The 16155-nt window shown below is 43.7% G+C and overlaps 1 protein-coding gene across 3 annotated transcripts in view; it reads left to right on the forward strand.

The window, feature by feature from the left end:
* The first annotated feature begins 960 nt into the window (after positions 1-960).
* Positions 961-16155, forward strand: part of fgf11b (fibroblast growth factor 11b) — a 30631-nt gene continuing 15436 nt past the window's right edge. The window contains exons 1-3 of one of the 3 annotated variants that reach the window (XM_034550213.1): positions 961-1153; positions 2426-2436; positions 14688-14721. In XM_034550213.1, the coding sequence (XP_034406104.1) occupies positions 961-1153; positions 2426-2436; positions 14688-14721 (238 nt within the window). Of the gene's footprint in view, positions 1154-2425; positions 2437-14449; positions 14466-14687; positions 14722-16155 lie in introns of those variants that run through there. The other 2 variants (XM_034550214.1, XM_034550215.1) reach the window with 2 other exon arrangements.

The raw sequence follows: 16155 nt of genomic DNA on the forward strand, positions 1-16155 counted from the left end.
GCTGGAATTCACGCACACATACTCTCACAACCACTCGCTGACTTTGGATGGGAGGAGGAGGGAGGGGAGGAGGGGGAGGAGGAGGAGGAGGAGGAGGAGGAGGAGGAGGGGGGAGGGGGGGTTTGGTGAGGACTGTGGGAAAGGAGCGTGCAATCGGAGGCAGAAGAGGAATCTCTGTCTGTCTGTGTCCATGTCTCTGCTCTGTTCCCGGCTTCATTCCTACAAAGACCTCCGATGTCCTGCCTGCTGTTCTACCTCTGGAATTAAGTCGGCTGGATTACCGCTCGGACTCTCAGCTCATTATTCCATGCTGCCACATTTAAATGGGAGGCAAACTTGGACCTCCGTGGACTGCACAAATGGTGACAGACAGTTTGATTATTCTTGCGCTTTTGAGAGCTTCCTAGCATTCAAAATGACTTCACTTTTCTTCAGTAAAAGCGTTTTTATATGTAAAACAATTTGAGCTCCTTCCCCTTTGGTGTTGTCTCGTCAAAGTAGGTTGATTATTATTTTACAATATTCATTTTTGGAACTTGGCTTGTGAGGTGTATTTTAAATGTGCAAGATGAGTGGGGAAGAAGGGTAAAGAGATGTCTCCGTTGTCACCCTTTTCATTCTAACCTTGGTCTTTCTGTTATTTTTAAGACTGAAAATGTGACTGTGGCACTTTTTCGTGTGCTCTGTTCGGGTCATATTTTGATTTTTGGTCCGAGTGGAGGCTTTACAATGGACTGCAGGTGAACTTGCAACTCATCCAGTTCTTCACTCTCCAAGGGGAACCCTCCAACTAAACTCTTCCCTGTTAACCCACTTTAACGCCCCGGCCTCCCCTGTGGGGGATTCTCTAAACCGCCTGTCCTACTCTAGTTTTTGGTGTAAAGCAAACGCCAAACCAGCAAAGGGGGGCTACTTGGGAACGAAGACGCCCCCCTCCCAAAAGGTGAGAGGGGGGGGAAGATGGCAGCTCTCGCCAGCTCTCTCATTAGACAGAAGCGGGCGGTCAAGGAAGACCCAGCCAACCGACCGGTAGCCAACAAGCGCAAGCCCTGTCCTAAGAGCAACAAGTCCCTGTGCCAGAAACAGATCCTGGTCCTGATCTCCAAAGTACGACTATGCGGGGGTCGGAAAAATCGAAACGAGAAAAGACCAGGTGAGTCCCTGCTATCCTTTTCATCTTTCTCTGCTTGTTCTTTTTCTCGATCACATGTTGGCATATTTGGCTAGAAATGAGATTTACACTTTTACAATGAATTAAACACTTTTTATCTTTATCATTAAATCCAATAATCAAATTGAATGTATTCATAGTCAAATTGAGAAAGAGTCCTGTAGTTGTATTAAGTCAATCAAAGATGTGCCAGACAGCTTTTCCATATGAATCAGTTTGTATTTCCTATTCGAAACTGCAGATCAACATTGTAACAAAACACCTTTGCATTAGGAACAAGAAATCCCCCAGCATTACAGACAGCTGTTATGCAGAAACAATCTGTTTACCATAGATTCCCAGAGTTATCAACTTAATATCTGTTGTCATAGTTTCACAGGAGCAGTTATTTTATGGTAGCCACATCACCTGTTTAATACACTGACCAATGGTAGCTGCTGCACTCAAATAAAACAAGTCATTGAATAAATGCAAAACCCAGCTGAAATGACTTTCCATTTACCTAATGGAGCTTTGGCTTTCCCAAACATATACTTATGCAGAGACTTGCAGGAACAATAATATGTGAAATTGACTAAAACCATCCTTACAGTTTCATGCAGTCTAAGTACTCGTGTGTTTATTGTGCATCTGCAGATTGTTGAATTCAAGGCAAGTTCAAATGTATTTCAATGACCAATTATCACGTCCACGTGATTGCATATGTTCCACAACAAAGAGATGTTAGGAAATGTTAACAGATGTTTACGCACACAACTACTGACATACTGGATTTGAGTTTGAGGAAGTTAAGATTCCTGCTTTAAATGTTTTAACTGAATGTATGCACCATCCAGTAAGAGACACACACACAAGCGGAGGAGGAGAATCCATGGGTCGATTGAGATTTTGATTTGGAAATTGATGACACTTGAATCAATGCATGTTGTGTGGATGAATCAATCAGTTAATTGTGTGACTACATGCATTATGTGTGGTTAAAATAATAACAAAAGCTGTTAGCACATTCCGTTGGACTGGGCTGCCGTACGGTGTCCCTTCACCTTCATGGATGCAAACCTTTCAAAGTTAAATCTACAGCAGTGGGTAACTCCGTCTGGTTCTCTGATGAGCTTTCTCTTTGAAAGCAAAACTTCAACAGAGAATTATGTGATGTGTTGCCAACTTCACCTTCTCTCTTGTCAATGAAAAAGAAAAATGTGCCACAACACAAATCAGCACAATTAAAAGTAGAACATCCCCTTGATATTGTAGATGCGGATGCAGTGTGTTGTTACATTCTTGTTACATATTACTATTCATAAATGATTGAATGTATTGCTATGTTTAACATTTAATGTAAAGTAAACATATTGTTGGTTTTATTTCTTCATTTGTAACCCCTTGTGTATTCCTTTCCATTCAGGAGAGAGAGAGAGTTGTGTGATTTCCTCATATAAATGTGCATTGTTCTTTATACCTATAGTGTGAAATTTTTTAATTCATGACTGAGAAATGTTCTGCCTATTTGAATGCACAATTAGTAGTATAGTATACTTAAGTTAAATTATGCATATTAATGTCGCTGAACAAACACCCTTCATAAAGATGCCACATACTTTGAGGAAGAAACTGCCAATTTAGAGAGCCCCCCCCCCCCCCCACCTCCTCCCCCCCCCCCCCCCCCCCCCCGGAGCTAAAGACTGCATCTAAGCATACTGCACGTGAGAATGATGAGCGATGAGCAGAGCTTTGTGCGAGATGAAATCTCATATGTCGGCCGTGCTTCAAACAGCATTGTGATTCAAACACTTTGATGTCCGCCGTATGGCGAAAAGACTGATGTACTGTAGGATACGATACCCTAAAGTATTTATTGTGAACATTGTAGAAAGCTTCACCTGAAATTTGTCTGGAGATGAGTTCTGTGGCATCTGTGCTACAGTCGGGTAATAGACGTGTGAAAAACTCTTGCTGGTGGCTCAATACCCCTAATTTTCAGACTTTGCAAATGTGACATAACAATGCTAACATCCTGTAATATTACAGCTTTGTTTCATAGAAAAAAGGTCATTGGAACTATTGTTTTGCTTCTGTTCTGTGGAGCTGGATTTAGGTTGTTTACATAATATTACCAGATGTTCGTCTGGTGTGTCAAAGGAGCTGATTGTGGACATGAATGAAAAGGCTCTACGCTCACATAAAGTCACAGTTACTATATTATGGTTTCATGAAATCATTATCAATTCATGCCAGGCCTAAGGAATTGTTTGTTGTTGCTATCAGCTCTTTAAGGCTGTATGAAATGTTAAATGCTAATGGTAGCATGGCAAGGTGCTTGCGAGGACAATGTTAATATGCTGATGTTTAACAGGCATAATGTTTACCATGTTCATCATCTCAATCGAGCACGTACGCATTAAACACATTTGCCAATCAAGGCTGCACTTGTTGTACAAGGATGGGAATGTCATTCGTTTAGCAGGTCATGAACTAAAGTAAAGGACAAATTTAAACTTTAAAACCATGATGGCAACACCAACACTATCAAAACTGTATCTTCTGGGCAGCGTGGGTATTATGTCAAATTTCAAAGCAATCCATACATTCCAGAAATGTCACTAAAATCAAAACATTTTGTTGATGGTGCTCGTGGTGAGGTCGGTGTCACCAAAGACATCAGGATTCATTCTCTGGGTACCATGAATGTATATGGTTACGCTCAGACCAAATATACTACCTGATAGACCTGTAGATGTACTGATAATGGTGTAACACGGGCAAAAAAAACAGCCAAGGAGTATAATCTTCTTGTTTCAAATTGAGAGGAAAGAAAAATCTGCCTGAAAGACATTGAGACTTGGTATACATACTTTTAAAAGTTCTGTGGGTCTGAAAAAGGTTTAGAAAGTAGACATAAACTTCCGCTTGTTGATACCTTGTTACCAGGAAATACAGGTAGACATTTTATCCACGTAGCACAGCCATCACAGGATTCTGATTGTCCCCCAGTGTGTTTTGTTTTTTTAAACAGGAGAAGTTCTTCTCAGCTGTCATAATAGCATCACACCACAGCACATACGCTATATTTACTACTGCCATAAAGATAGGGACGGACATAAACCCTGCTGCTTATACATGTGGTTAGCACAAAGCTCACACTGGATGAGATCCATGACACACCACCTGCCATTCTCCTCTTCATCTTCCTCCTCTATAGGTGTCCTGTACTGTCCCTTACTATACAAGTAACTAACCCCTTCAAGGTCTGGCCTGACCAATGAAAAAAACCTCCCCGTCAGTGATCTGCACTCCTGCCCTCTTTTCAGATCAATTCAGCTCATTAATGTATAGCAATTCACCAATAATCACTCACTTAGTTCATTCAAGGTGGAATCTGACTTGAAAAGGGAGGGATATCAAGCTGCTGAATCACCTTTACCTTTCTCTAAGTAAGATCAAATGAGCGCGCAACCTTAGCACAAACATATGTGTGCATGGAAATGATATGCAGGCGTATAAATTAGAGAATTTTCTTGACTTATTCTGATATCCCGATTTTTAGAAGTCTGACTTGATATTGCGATGTTTGTAGGAATTAAAAAATAACAGCAACTCTTTTCACCCCTGTCCTGAAAAAGAATGTCAAGCGTCCCAAAGTCGGTGGTTATTTGCATAAAAGACAATTAAAATATCTAGGACATAAACGGTCCTTTTTACTGAATAGAGCTTGAACGCATGGCAATGCAAGTCAATGCAACCTCCATTAACGTTAGCTGTCTGAAGGTTTTTTAAGGTCGTTCCTTCACGGCTTATTTTTGTTGTTGTGTTGTGACATAGTGCAAGCTTGATCTCTTTTCACTCACGCTGAAGACGCGTTGTGTGTTTTGGCCGGTTCACTGTCTGTGCAGCTGTGTGCCGACGTATAACCATGGCCCATTTGTGTAAATGTCACCTTCAAAAAAGAGCGGAAATACGTGTAAAAAAATGGTCTGCCTATCGATTGGTGCTCTAATTTAAATCTAAAAATGAGCCAGATATGTGCCACAAAGAAAGAATCCGCAGACTTTGGTAGAAGGGATATGCCACTAGATTTAACAGTGTTACCACAGAAATGCATTAAAAATAGCAGCACTATCAGCTGAGTGGGTCGAAATGAATGCATGCAAATTTAGTGCAGACCAAGACATCTTGTTGCATCGTGTGGACTGTTTGGCTCAGAGGTGCACTGTAGTATGTTGTAGGTGTAAGCATCAGAGGGGCCAGTCGACGGTCGCACCACAAATGTTGGCCCCGGCTGGCGAGCAACAGACTGGGTTACAAGGAGAGATCCAGCAGAGGATAGCACTAAACTGACCCCAAGAGACCGGGGCCGCAAACTCGCTTAGTCAGCAACACCTGATCAGACAACGCAGTATTTGGTAGCTTCTCATCAGGACCTCACTGACTGTGACAGGGGTCAGAGACAGAGAGGGGCTGAGACAGAGAGGGGGGGGCTGAGACAGAGAGGGGCTGAGACAGAGAGGGGGGGCTGAGACAGAGAGGGGGGAATGAGACAGAGAGGGGGGGCTGAGACAGAGAGGGGCTGAGACAGAGAAGGACTAAGACAGAGAGGGGCTGAGACAGAGAGGGGCTGAGACAGAGAGGGGGGGGCTGAGACAGAGGGGGGGGGGCTGAGACAGAGAGGGGGGAATGAGACAGAGAGGGGCTGAGACAGAGAGGGGCTGAGACAGAGAGAGGGGAATGAGACAGAGAGGGGCTGAGACAGAGAGGGGCTGAGACAGAGGGGGGGGCTGAGACAGAGAGGGGGGAATGAGACAGAGATGGGCTGAGACAGAGAGGGGCTCAGACAGAGAGGGGCTGAGACAGAGAGGGGGGGCTGAGACAGAGATGGGCTGAGACAGAGATGGGCTGAGACAGAGAGGGGCTCAGACAGAGAGGGGCTGAGACAGAGAGGGGCTGAGACAGAGATGGGCTGAGACAGAGATGGGCTGAGACAGAGAGGGGCTCAGACAGAGAGGGGCTGAGACAGAGAGGGGCTGAGACAGAGATGGGCTGAGACAGAGATGGGCTGAGACAGAGAGGGGCTCAGACAGAGATGGGCTGAGACAGAGAGGGGCTGAGACAGAGAGGGGCTCAGACAGAGAGGGGGGAATGAGACAGAGAGGGGCTGAGACAGAGAGGGGCTGAGACAGAGAGGGGCTCAGACAGAGAGGGGGGAATGAGACAGAGAGGGGCTCAGACAGAGAGGGGCTGAGACAGAGAGGGGCTGAGACAGAGATGGGCTGAGACAGAGATGGGCTGAGACAGAGATGGGCTGAGACAGAGAGGGGCTCAGACAGAGATGGGCTGAGACAGAGAGGGGCTGAGACAGAGAGGGGCTCAGACAGAGAGGGGGGAATGAGACAGAGAGGGGCTGAGACAGAGAGGGGCTGAGACAGAGAGGGGCTCAGACAGAGAGGGGGGAATGAGACAGAGAGGGGCTCAGACAGAGATGGGCTGAGACAGAGAGGGGCTGAGACAGAGAGGGGCTGAGACAGAGAGGGGCTCAGACAGAGAGGGGGGAATGAGACAGAGAGGGGCTGAGACAGAGAGGGGCTGAGACAGAGAGGGGCTCAGACAGAGAGGGGGGAATGAGACAGAGAGGGGCTCAGACAGAGATGGGCTGAGACAGAGAGGGGCTGAGACAGAGAGGGGCTGAGACAGAGAGGGGCTGAGATAGAGAAGGACTAAGACAGAGAGGGGGGGCTGAGACAGAGATGGGCTGAGACAGAGGGGGGGGGCTCAGACAGAGAGGGGGGCTGAGACAGAGAGGGGGTGCTGAGACCGAGAAGGACTGAGACAGAGAAGGACTGAGACAGAGAAGGAGGCCAATTGTGCAGGTAAATGAAGGTTTAAAGAGAAAAGTATTACTGATGTCAGAGAAAAACTGTATCAAAAGGTGGAGGTGGGTGGCTATGATGGGGTTGGACGCAGATAAAGAGGTAATCGGAAATACAGGAAGAGAGGTGGAGAGAGAGTAAGCAGTGGAGATTAAAGGGAAGAGAATTGCTGTAAAATCAGGCTCCCCGTCGAGGCAGGGAGACGGGGAGGAAATGAACGGTCACTGCAAAATATTGTATATTGATGTATTGTATACTTTTTTTCACATTATCTTTGCTAAATTGCTGTAATTGTACAGCATACTGCTGGGAATAAAAAAGACACACATTTTCAGTTTGGGTATTTCATATAAAACATTTCTATATGTTCTATTATTTTCTCTGACCACTACAGACTGCTTTGAAGGGGGCTGTTGCTAAGGTCACTCTCAATGAAACCTGATCGACCACTCCCTCACTCCCTCACTCACTCACTCACTCACTCACTCACTCACTCAAACAAAACAAAAACTTGACTTTGATTGTCACTTTCTAAATGTTATAGACATGAATATTTGGGAATATGAAAGGTTTTAAGGGCTAAGGAAACAATAGCTCTTCAGGGAACAATCTTTCCTTCACCATAAAAGTTCCCTGTGTACCAAAACATAAGCATAACAATTCAAATTAAAATATTGTAACAGACAATACTAGATATGTTCATTAATAATGTATGGTGGGTGTACTGCAATCAAATTGTCACAATTATTTTCGCCAAAAGTCTCACGGTAACATATTATCATAATACTCACTAAAATGTTCATGAAATTCTACCATTAGTGCACCGAGAGTTGTCGTTATCTGTCTTAAACTTTAGAACCACCAACCAAGGTCATTTTGGTGTGACGTAATTTTACCGTATCTTATATCCTAGAGCATATGATTTTTTTTTTTAAAGATTAGTATTTACAACGTTTCGTTGCACAGACAGAAACAAATCCATCCAGACAAGAAGAATTCATGAATTAAAGTGAGTGGAAGTTTTTGGTTCTTCGGCAGAGTTTATGAGCCACTTGTTTGTAATGCAGGGAGTGTCCTCTTTGTCACGCGTGTAAAATGTGTCTCTTGTGCCGTCGTCGTCAAACACAAAACACTTATTATTATGAGCTAACCCTTCGTTTACTGGTCTGTCATTTAGGTCTGCGATTGGATCTGTCCCATTAATAACGTTATTAGTCTCTTCTTCTAAGCTGGTTTGCTTTGTTGAGGAAACAAAAGGTTGTCTTCTTATACTAACTCTATAAAACAGACTTGGTTCATTTAGATCTGGATTCTTATACCTCTATGTATTAAATCTTGCAGGTAGTTTGATGTTTTGAGAACGGCTCTAGTTATTATTCTTTTTTTAAATTATTTAAATTATTTACTTTGTTTCTGGGCGTGGTTAATTCTCCCCCTTCTCGCAGAGCATCTCAGTCTCTGAATAGCTGCTGCACAGAGTATATATAGAGGAGGCGTGTCTGCTGTCTGACGCAGGTCCTAGAGGCTGCTTCCGTTCTTCAAACACCTGCTTCCGCTCCACAAGCACCTGTTTGTGGTCTTGACATTTTTTATGGAACCAGCTTCCACTTTTAGTCCGGGAGGCAGACACAGTCACCTCATTTAAGAGTAGACTTAAGACTTTCCTCTTTAATAGTGCTTATAGTTAGGGCTGAATCAGGTTTGCCCTGGTCCAGCCCCTTGATATGCTGCTATAGGCTTATAGGCTGCTGGGGGATGTTTTAGGATACACTGAGCACCTATCTCCTCTTCTCTCTCTCCTTATGGATGAATTTACATCTCTCCATTGCACCTTATTAACTCTGCATCCTCCCCGGAGTTGTTGTGACTTCACGTCTCATAGGGTCCATTGGACCTGGCGGTGTCTGATGCCTGGTGAGCCGGCCTCCCGCGTTGGCCCTGCTGATGCCCCGCCCCCCCTCCTCTCTACCTCCTTCTGTTTCATGGATTGGAGGTCCATTCATACATTGTCATATTCATGTAATGTGTTTATGTAACTTTGTAATGCTGTTCATTCTGTACACATGACATCTATTGCATCTGTCCATCCGGGGAGAGGGATCCTCCTCTGTTGCTCTCCTGAAGGTTTCTTCCCTTTTTTCCCTGTGAAAGGTTATTTTTGGGGAGTTTTTCCTGATCTGATGTGAGGTCCGTGACACATACGACAGGGATGTTGTATGTGTACAGATTGTAAAGCCCTCTGAGGCAAATTTGTAATTTGTGATATTGGGCTATACAAAATAAACTGAATTGAATTGAATTGACATAGGTCCCAGAAGCCCTTGCGCGTGGTTTGACGCAGGGGAGTTCCGTGTGTCTGTTTTAACAACGTATGCACGGGTAAATACAACACTCTCTTCCATAAACTATAATGTTTCACCACAGTACTATATAATACTATAGTAAAAAACCTCTATGTTCTGAACTCACAAACCAAACTGAGTAAAAATGCCATGACTCTGCTTAGGGATGACAATATCCAGCCCAAATCTAATTTTGAGAGATTCACGAGAAACAACAGCTTTCTGTCCGTCTGCATCTCGACTAGACACATAAAAGATTAGTGGGTGATTGCTGTTGAGGTCATCCAATTTCTGGGGATTTTCAGCTTTCAACAAACTTGTTTCATCGGAGGGAACTTAATACAGTATCTGGTACTAAATGACATCAATTTGAGGGAATGGGGAGGCAGCTGTTGTGTAGAAGTAGGTGATCTGGTTAATCCCTTAAACTTTCTCCAAGATGCCCACTTCAGATTAAACCACAATGAAAAAACAAACTGTTGAGCTCTAATCTTTTAGTTTGTCCTATATAAAGCACAACCCATTAGAGATTACAGGATGTATTTATGTATTTAATTTTGAAGGTTTGTCTAACTTTATGTCTCAGGGTTGCAGATGTCCTTTAGACTGTTGAGACAATTACAGTCAATTGCCATAAAGGGATCCGTGACTTTTCCTATGAGTTGAGAGTTGGCTTGTGAAAATATATTGAGCCGCAGAGAGGCTGTTGACAATGGCCTTAAGTCTTATTCAAAGTGAGGAGGCGGACAGATGTGTGTACAAAGAACAGCCTTTTGTTTCCTCGTCCTGAGAATACCACCTTAACCTCCCACACATACCTGCTAAATTCAATCTGTGGGTGCTTTGATAAAAGCTGACAAGGACAGATTTAGTTTACCTCTAACAAGAGAAAGACAGTGAGGATGCAGGACACCTATAGAGGTAATAATGAGAAGACAAGAAGTAGAGAGGATGTGAGAGGAGGAGGGGCAGGAACGGGACAAGTACTGTAAGAGAAATCGAAAGTCCTTTGATAAAATACCAGAAAGATGTGTCTGCACGTGACAGTGTTAACATCTTTAATCCCAGGTTTTTCCTCGACATGAAAATATCCAAATTGTGTGTCATTCTCTTTGAAAGAAACAATCATTATTGTTTTTTAAATTTTCTTGGAGAAGTTAGTGAAAGAAATCACAATTTTTGACTTGATAATGTAAAGACACTTGACTAAATTATCATATTTTTCATATTATACAGTCATGCACTTATACACCTCAGCCCAATTATTAACACATTTAAAACTCTGCTTCTGGCAAAGATATATATATATATATATATATATATATATATATATATATATATATATATATATATATATATATATATATTATATATATATATATATACATATACATATACACATACATATATACACATATATATATATTGTAGTGTCACGGGCTGTCGCTAGGACAGGCTAGCCTGGGGCGGTGCAAAGAGAGAGATGAACACAGGCACGTCCAAGAGTATTTAACAAAAAGTCCAGGTCTATTTCCCATCCCACCAGCAAGGTAACATCCAAAAACAACAAAGTATCAAAAAAAAGGTCCAGTTAGGTAACACAAAACATCCCGGAGGAGAAAGCGGTTAATTAACCAAACAAAAACTCAATCCTGGTGAATCCAGGCTACGAGGTCCTCTCCCTTGTTGTCCTCTTCCAGGTGCTCGTGGGTTCACCTTCCGCTCTCCTTTCTCCTTCCCAGGTGCTCTCCCTTAAGTCTCCCAGCCCTGCCTCAATCAGGTGCCTTAAGCAGCTGCAGCTGGGTGAGCGGTGAGGCAGGCTGGGAGATGTAGTTTTTGCACTGGTGGCCACTCTGTAGCGTCCCTCCACTACCTGTCCCCTTGTGATGCCACAATATATATAATATATATATATATATATATATATATATATATATATATATATATATATATACATACATACATACATACATACATACATACATATATATATATACACATATATATATATATGTATATATATATATACCCATATATATACTGTATGTACCTGCAAGGTCTATAGTCTCTAGTCACTGCCTTGTTTTACACTTGTTTTACAAAGCGGGAAATTGGATATTTGTCATTGAAAAGAGGAGCAACGTATGGCAGACCGGGGGCAAACATCATTTTTCTGCATTGTAGGCGTGTGTGGCCTACAAGGCCGTGTGTGTTGTGCAACAATGAGAAATTGCGGTCGACTTCGATTTTCTTTGACATTTTCTTTTGATGACCTTCAGAATCGTTAAATAAACAGTAGAGCCCCGCTCGCAGTAAGAGGTCGACAGAATGGAGCAGAGAGAGCACTCGAGACTGACACCAGACCATCGTCCACACCGCAGACCAACTCCCCAGTGCCGGGTGCATCCCTCAGTGGCCCTGAATGAAGCAGCTGCCGGCCGTGCGATCTTTCTACTTCACACATCAAAAAAACATCCAGCTGCTAAAGTCGACTACTCCGGAATCAGAAAACTGACCTAGTCTGGTGGAGCGCTCTAAATGTAGACCTACATAGCAATGAGCTCTCTGGTTGCCCCACTACTAAGAGTAAAAAATATAGATCACTGCTCCTGTAAACCGACTGTGTTCGATGGGATGTCTGGTTTGTGCTTTGCTCCCTGGCATCCATTTCTGCGTATGCGTACTGTACATTAATTTATTCAAGCCTACTGGTGCCTGCTTCCTTGTGCATCTGTATGTTTAGATGCCATTGTGTGAATATCGAAACGGTGTCAACTAAACTCAGGGAGTGTTTTGCTGAAATTCAATGGATTCCCTCCTCCCATGAAGAGCTGTAATGCAGAGTCTCTTCTTCTTCTTCTGTGTGGGAAAAGCGCACCGTTTTATAGACTATTTCAAAGTGTTTCAGAGAGCGAATCAATGCAAGTTTAAATTCTGAATGGTTTGTTGTCATTCACTGTGCTGTTTAGCTCGGTGGCTTGTTTACTTGCGTGATCATCACACGATCTGACAGAGGTCTGGACCCCTGTGGGAGTGCAGAGGAATGCTTGTGTTTGTTCTGCATATATTAAAGTGTTATTTGTGTCCTTGCCGGCGGGTCCGTGCGGAAAAGTTACAGGTGGGGTGCTTTGGGAAACTGTTCAGCTCAGAGGTCTTGCGAGGCGAAGAAGTATCAGATTTTAACCTGAAGAAATCAAATTTGATGCCATAATGTTATAGATTAAGGCTGTGAGGCTGCACCACATAACACTGAATCGCCCTGTGCCGAGCATCTCGTCAAGTGTCACGGATATGTACCTGTCATAATGCTAATGAAGCACATATGTGAATATTGAATGTGTCAGGGAAGCAGTGCGAGTCCTATTCGCCTCTGCTCGTGTCTGAGACGCTCTTGTCAGCACCATTAATAAGCGGCAAATAACTCTGTCTTACTTATGTGAACTGCTGCCATTGTCACATGAAATAATGTATGGAGCCTTGGATGTATATTCAGATGTCATTGTAGGAGCTGCTGGTGATGTGATAGACCTCATTCTTTCCTAGTCCTTCTTTCACCTCGCCCTCGTACGGCTATCCTTCTTCTTCCTCCTTTCTCAACCTGTCTTCCCCCATCTACTCTCCCTGCTCCTCACGCCTGCTCGTCACACTCTGTATCTTTGTCTTCATCACTGCCCTTTTCTCTTCCTCTTGCTCCCATCCGTCCCTCTTTTATTTTCGGGTAAGACGTAGAGCATCCCTTGGTCTTGCCTCTATGTTGTTAACTAGCTTCCACGACTTCCTTCCTCCCTGGCTCCACTCCCTCCCACCCTCTATCTTCCCACAAGGTTGATAATTACAGTAGTAGCAGCACTGTAGCTCATGGCCCAGTTTAGAGATGAAAAAAAAGGAGGAACCGTGTTCTCCTTTTATTAGAAGAAGAATCAAACACTACACAAGAGACAGACTCCCTCTGTATTGCATTCATGAAGTGCACATGACGATGCATGCATGCATACGCAAAGAGTGAGAGGTGTAGCGAGATCAGCTGAAAGTGAGAGACCTTGATGAGGAGGGAGGGTAGAGTCTGGGAGTCCTGAAAATATAAGCCAAGGAAAACCCCTGTTGTGTGGTTCGGTCAGAGCAGAAGAAGAAATGCCCTTGGCTGCTCAGTGATGCAGCAGGCCCCCGGTAATTACCTCCAACCATATCAAGAGGAGCTCGGCTACAAGGAGACCAGTAAGCGACACACTGAGGTCAAATCAAGCCAGATAAATACATTAGTGTAATGATAACCAACACCGAGCCATACACTACAATGATTAGCGATAAACCTCAACCGCTGCTTCTTTCTCGGAGCAATTACATCGCGGCGAAGGGTTTAAGTGTCCTTGATGGCAGCCGTGATGCATGAAGTGATTACCTTGGGTTCTTATGTGCATTGACCTCATTTGTACAGACACACACATAATTGCTGTGCGAATGCTTGCACTGTAACACCAGGCTCCCCCAGGTGATTTTCAAAAATGATTATCAGTGCTGAATGTAAATTGATGAGGGGGCATCCCTGTGTAGACCAGTGACTGCTGGGATTAGAGGAAAACACAATTTAATAAACAAAATGCTCTTATGACTATAATCTCTTTTGCTTTTCTAAACTTGGACCGCTTACCTGATCATCTGTTAACCTCAGCCTGAAATTTGCAAATGAAATATTCCTCCCAAACATAACAAAACAATGAGAAACGGTCCACGTCGACTGGGAATTCCATCCTACTCGTGCATAAACTATGTGAAGTTCAACTGAAGGTAAAACTTAACAGAACAGAACCCCATAATAAGCAACTGCTCGTCAGTTTAACAGCTACATAGAATTAAATGACCAGTTAAGCCTTGGTTAAACTTCCCGCAGAGATGGTCTTATTATTATCTCAGCTCATGTTGGCTATGCACAGAGAGGTAACAACCTGCTGCACGACATGGGCCGTATGTGCAGACATGGGCCGTATGTGCAGACACTCGCGACCCTTTGACTTACATACAGTAATCTTTTAAAGCTACATCCCTTATGGCACTCTCTCTACACACACTCGCCTCTCCGCTTGTCAACTGCTAGTCATATTTTGTGCCGAGAGGTCACTTGGAAATGGGCCTGCTGATGAGTCGACATGTTGTCGGGTTCGCTGACAACATCTGCGTGCCGATGTACATAAACAGACGGGGAGCTCTCTTTGACCCCTCACTCCACTGACCCGGATCAGTGGCTGTTCTTCTGCCACTCAAAGCCCACACGTGTCCCAGGAGTGATGAATGTCGTCGCACACCTCCTCTCTGCAGAGAACCCCCCAGGACGGTCGAGGCTGCAGGTTGCGTTTCTGGCATAGCTGGTGAGAGTTCTGCAAGATGTATGTGTGCTCACCCTGAAAGATAACGCGCAGCCCCTGCTGTTCTTTTAACTACGGCACAGGAATGCACCTCACAGTAGATGACTCACACCATAGAGGACACGTGTGGCACAATTAATGATTACGAGCAGTCTCAATTGGCTCAAGGTCCATTTACGGCATAGTCATGGTCACAATGTATTACTTTGTTGAAGATAAACATCCCATCCTCCTGCATGAAAACAATCATTTAATGTCCCACCACACTAACAATGTCAACCCACTCCCTTTCTGATTACGAGTCCTTAGATGCATCTTCTCAATTTTCCAAAACTATGTTGTCTCACATGAATATCAAATCACCAGGGGTCTCATTTATACCCATTGCATACGCACATAACGGGGCCAGAAAGGGGCGTACGCAACTTCCCCCGCACAAGTTGTGATCTATAAAAACAAACTTGCCGCGACCTGAACGGACACTAACTCTTACCGATGCGTACTAACATTTTGGGGACACGGGGAAATTGCCGCCGCACATGGTGAGGTGGTGAATTGAAGCCAGACTAGAAATGAAAATGTGAAAAGCGTCATTACACCTGTAATGACGCTTTTCACATTTCATTTCACACAGTTACTTTGCACTTATATATTCTCTTCATCATAAGCAGTCGAACCAGCAGTGCTATTTGTGTTTGTATTCGTGAGCCATAACTGTAAGCGCATTTCGATTATTAAAGATATAAACAAACTCAAACCTCAAATCAAATTTAGCTTAATATTTTATTAGCGCTGAGGAGAGGGCCAGACTACCGACACTCGCGATCAGCTGTGGAGAAGCTAATGAAATTATCCTCATCTGTAAGATAACGTCAATTAGCGTTAAAGGAGTGCAGAACAGAGCATCAGTAGTTTTCAATAACCTTCTGACGCTGTGCATACACCACCAAGTACGACCTGAGTTTTCATTTAGTGCTTGTGAGTGGAATCGCTGCAGTGAACACGGCTTTATTTGTTCCTTCATGGTTGATTCCATAGAGACAGATACAGCATACTGAACACAGATCTGATGATGATCTCTGACGCGAGTCTCTGAGCTCGCACAGCCTCTGCAGTCACCTGACATGGCACATCTTTAAAGTGTGGGAAAGAAAAGCCAGAGACAGCTCTCGCACGATCACTCCTCATACCTCATTAATAGTCCTCATCACAATGCCATGAGAAAACACACCTACATAGATAAATTGTGTCCACCTATCAAACATTTTGGAAGCAATCAGTCTGATTAAATATATATAAATACTAAGGTGCCACTCGTGTTGCACGATAGATACGCTGGCTCTGTTAGGACTGCGTACATGGAAGAATTAGCAGGGAACCAGTGTCCTTCCTCTCGGTAGTTGCCGTGACTCGGTATTGAT

The sequence above is a fragment of the Cyclopterus lumpus genome, chromosome 14, assembly GCF_009769545.1.
Source record: "Cyclopterus lumpus isolate fCycLum1 chromosome 14, fCycLum1.pri, whole genome shotgun sequence".
In the NCBI taxonomy this organism is placed as follows: domain Eukaryota; kingdom Metazoa; phylum Chordata; class Actinopteri; order Perciformes; family Cyclopteridae; genus Cyclopterus; species Cyclopterus lumpus.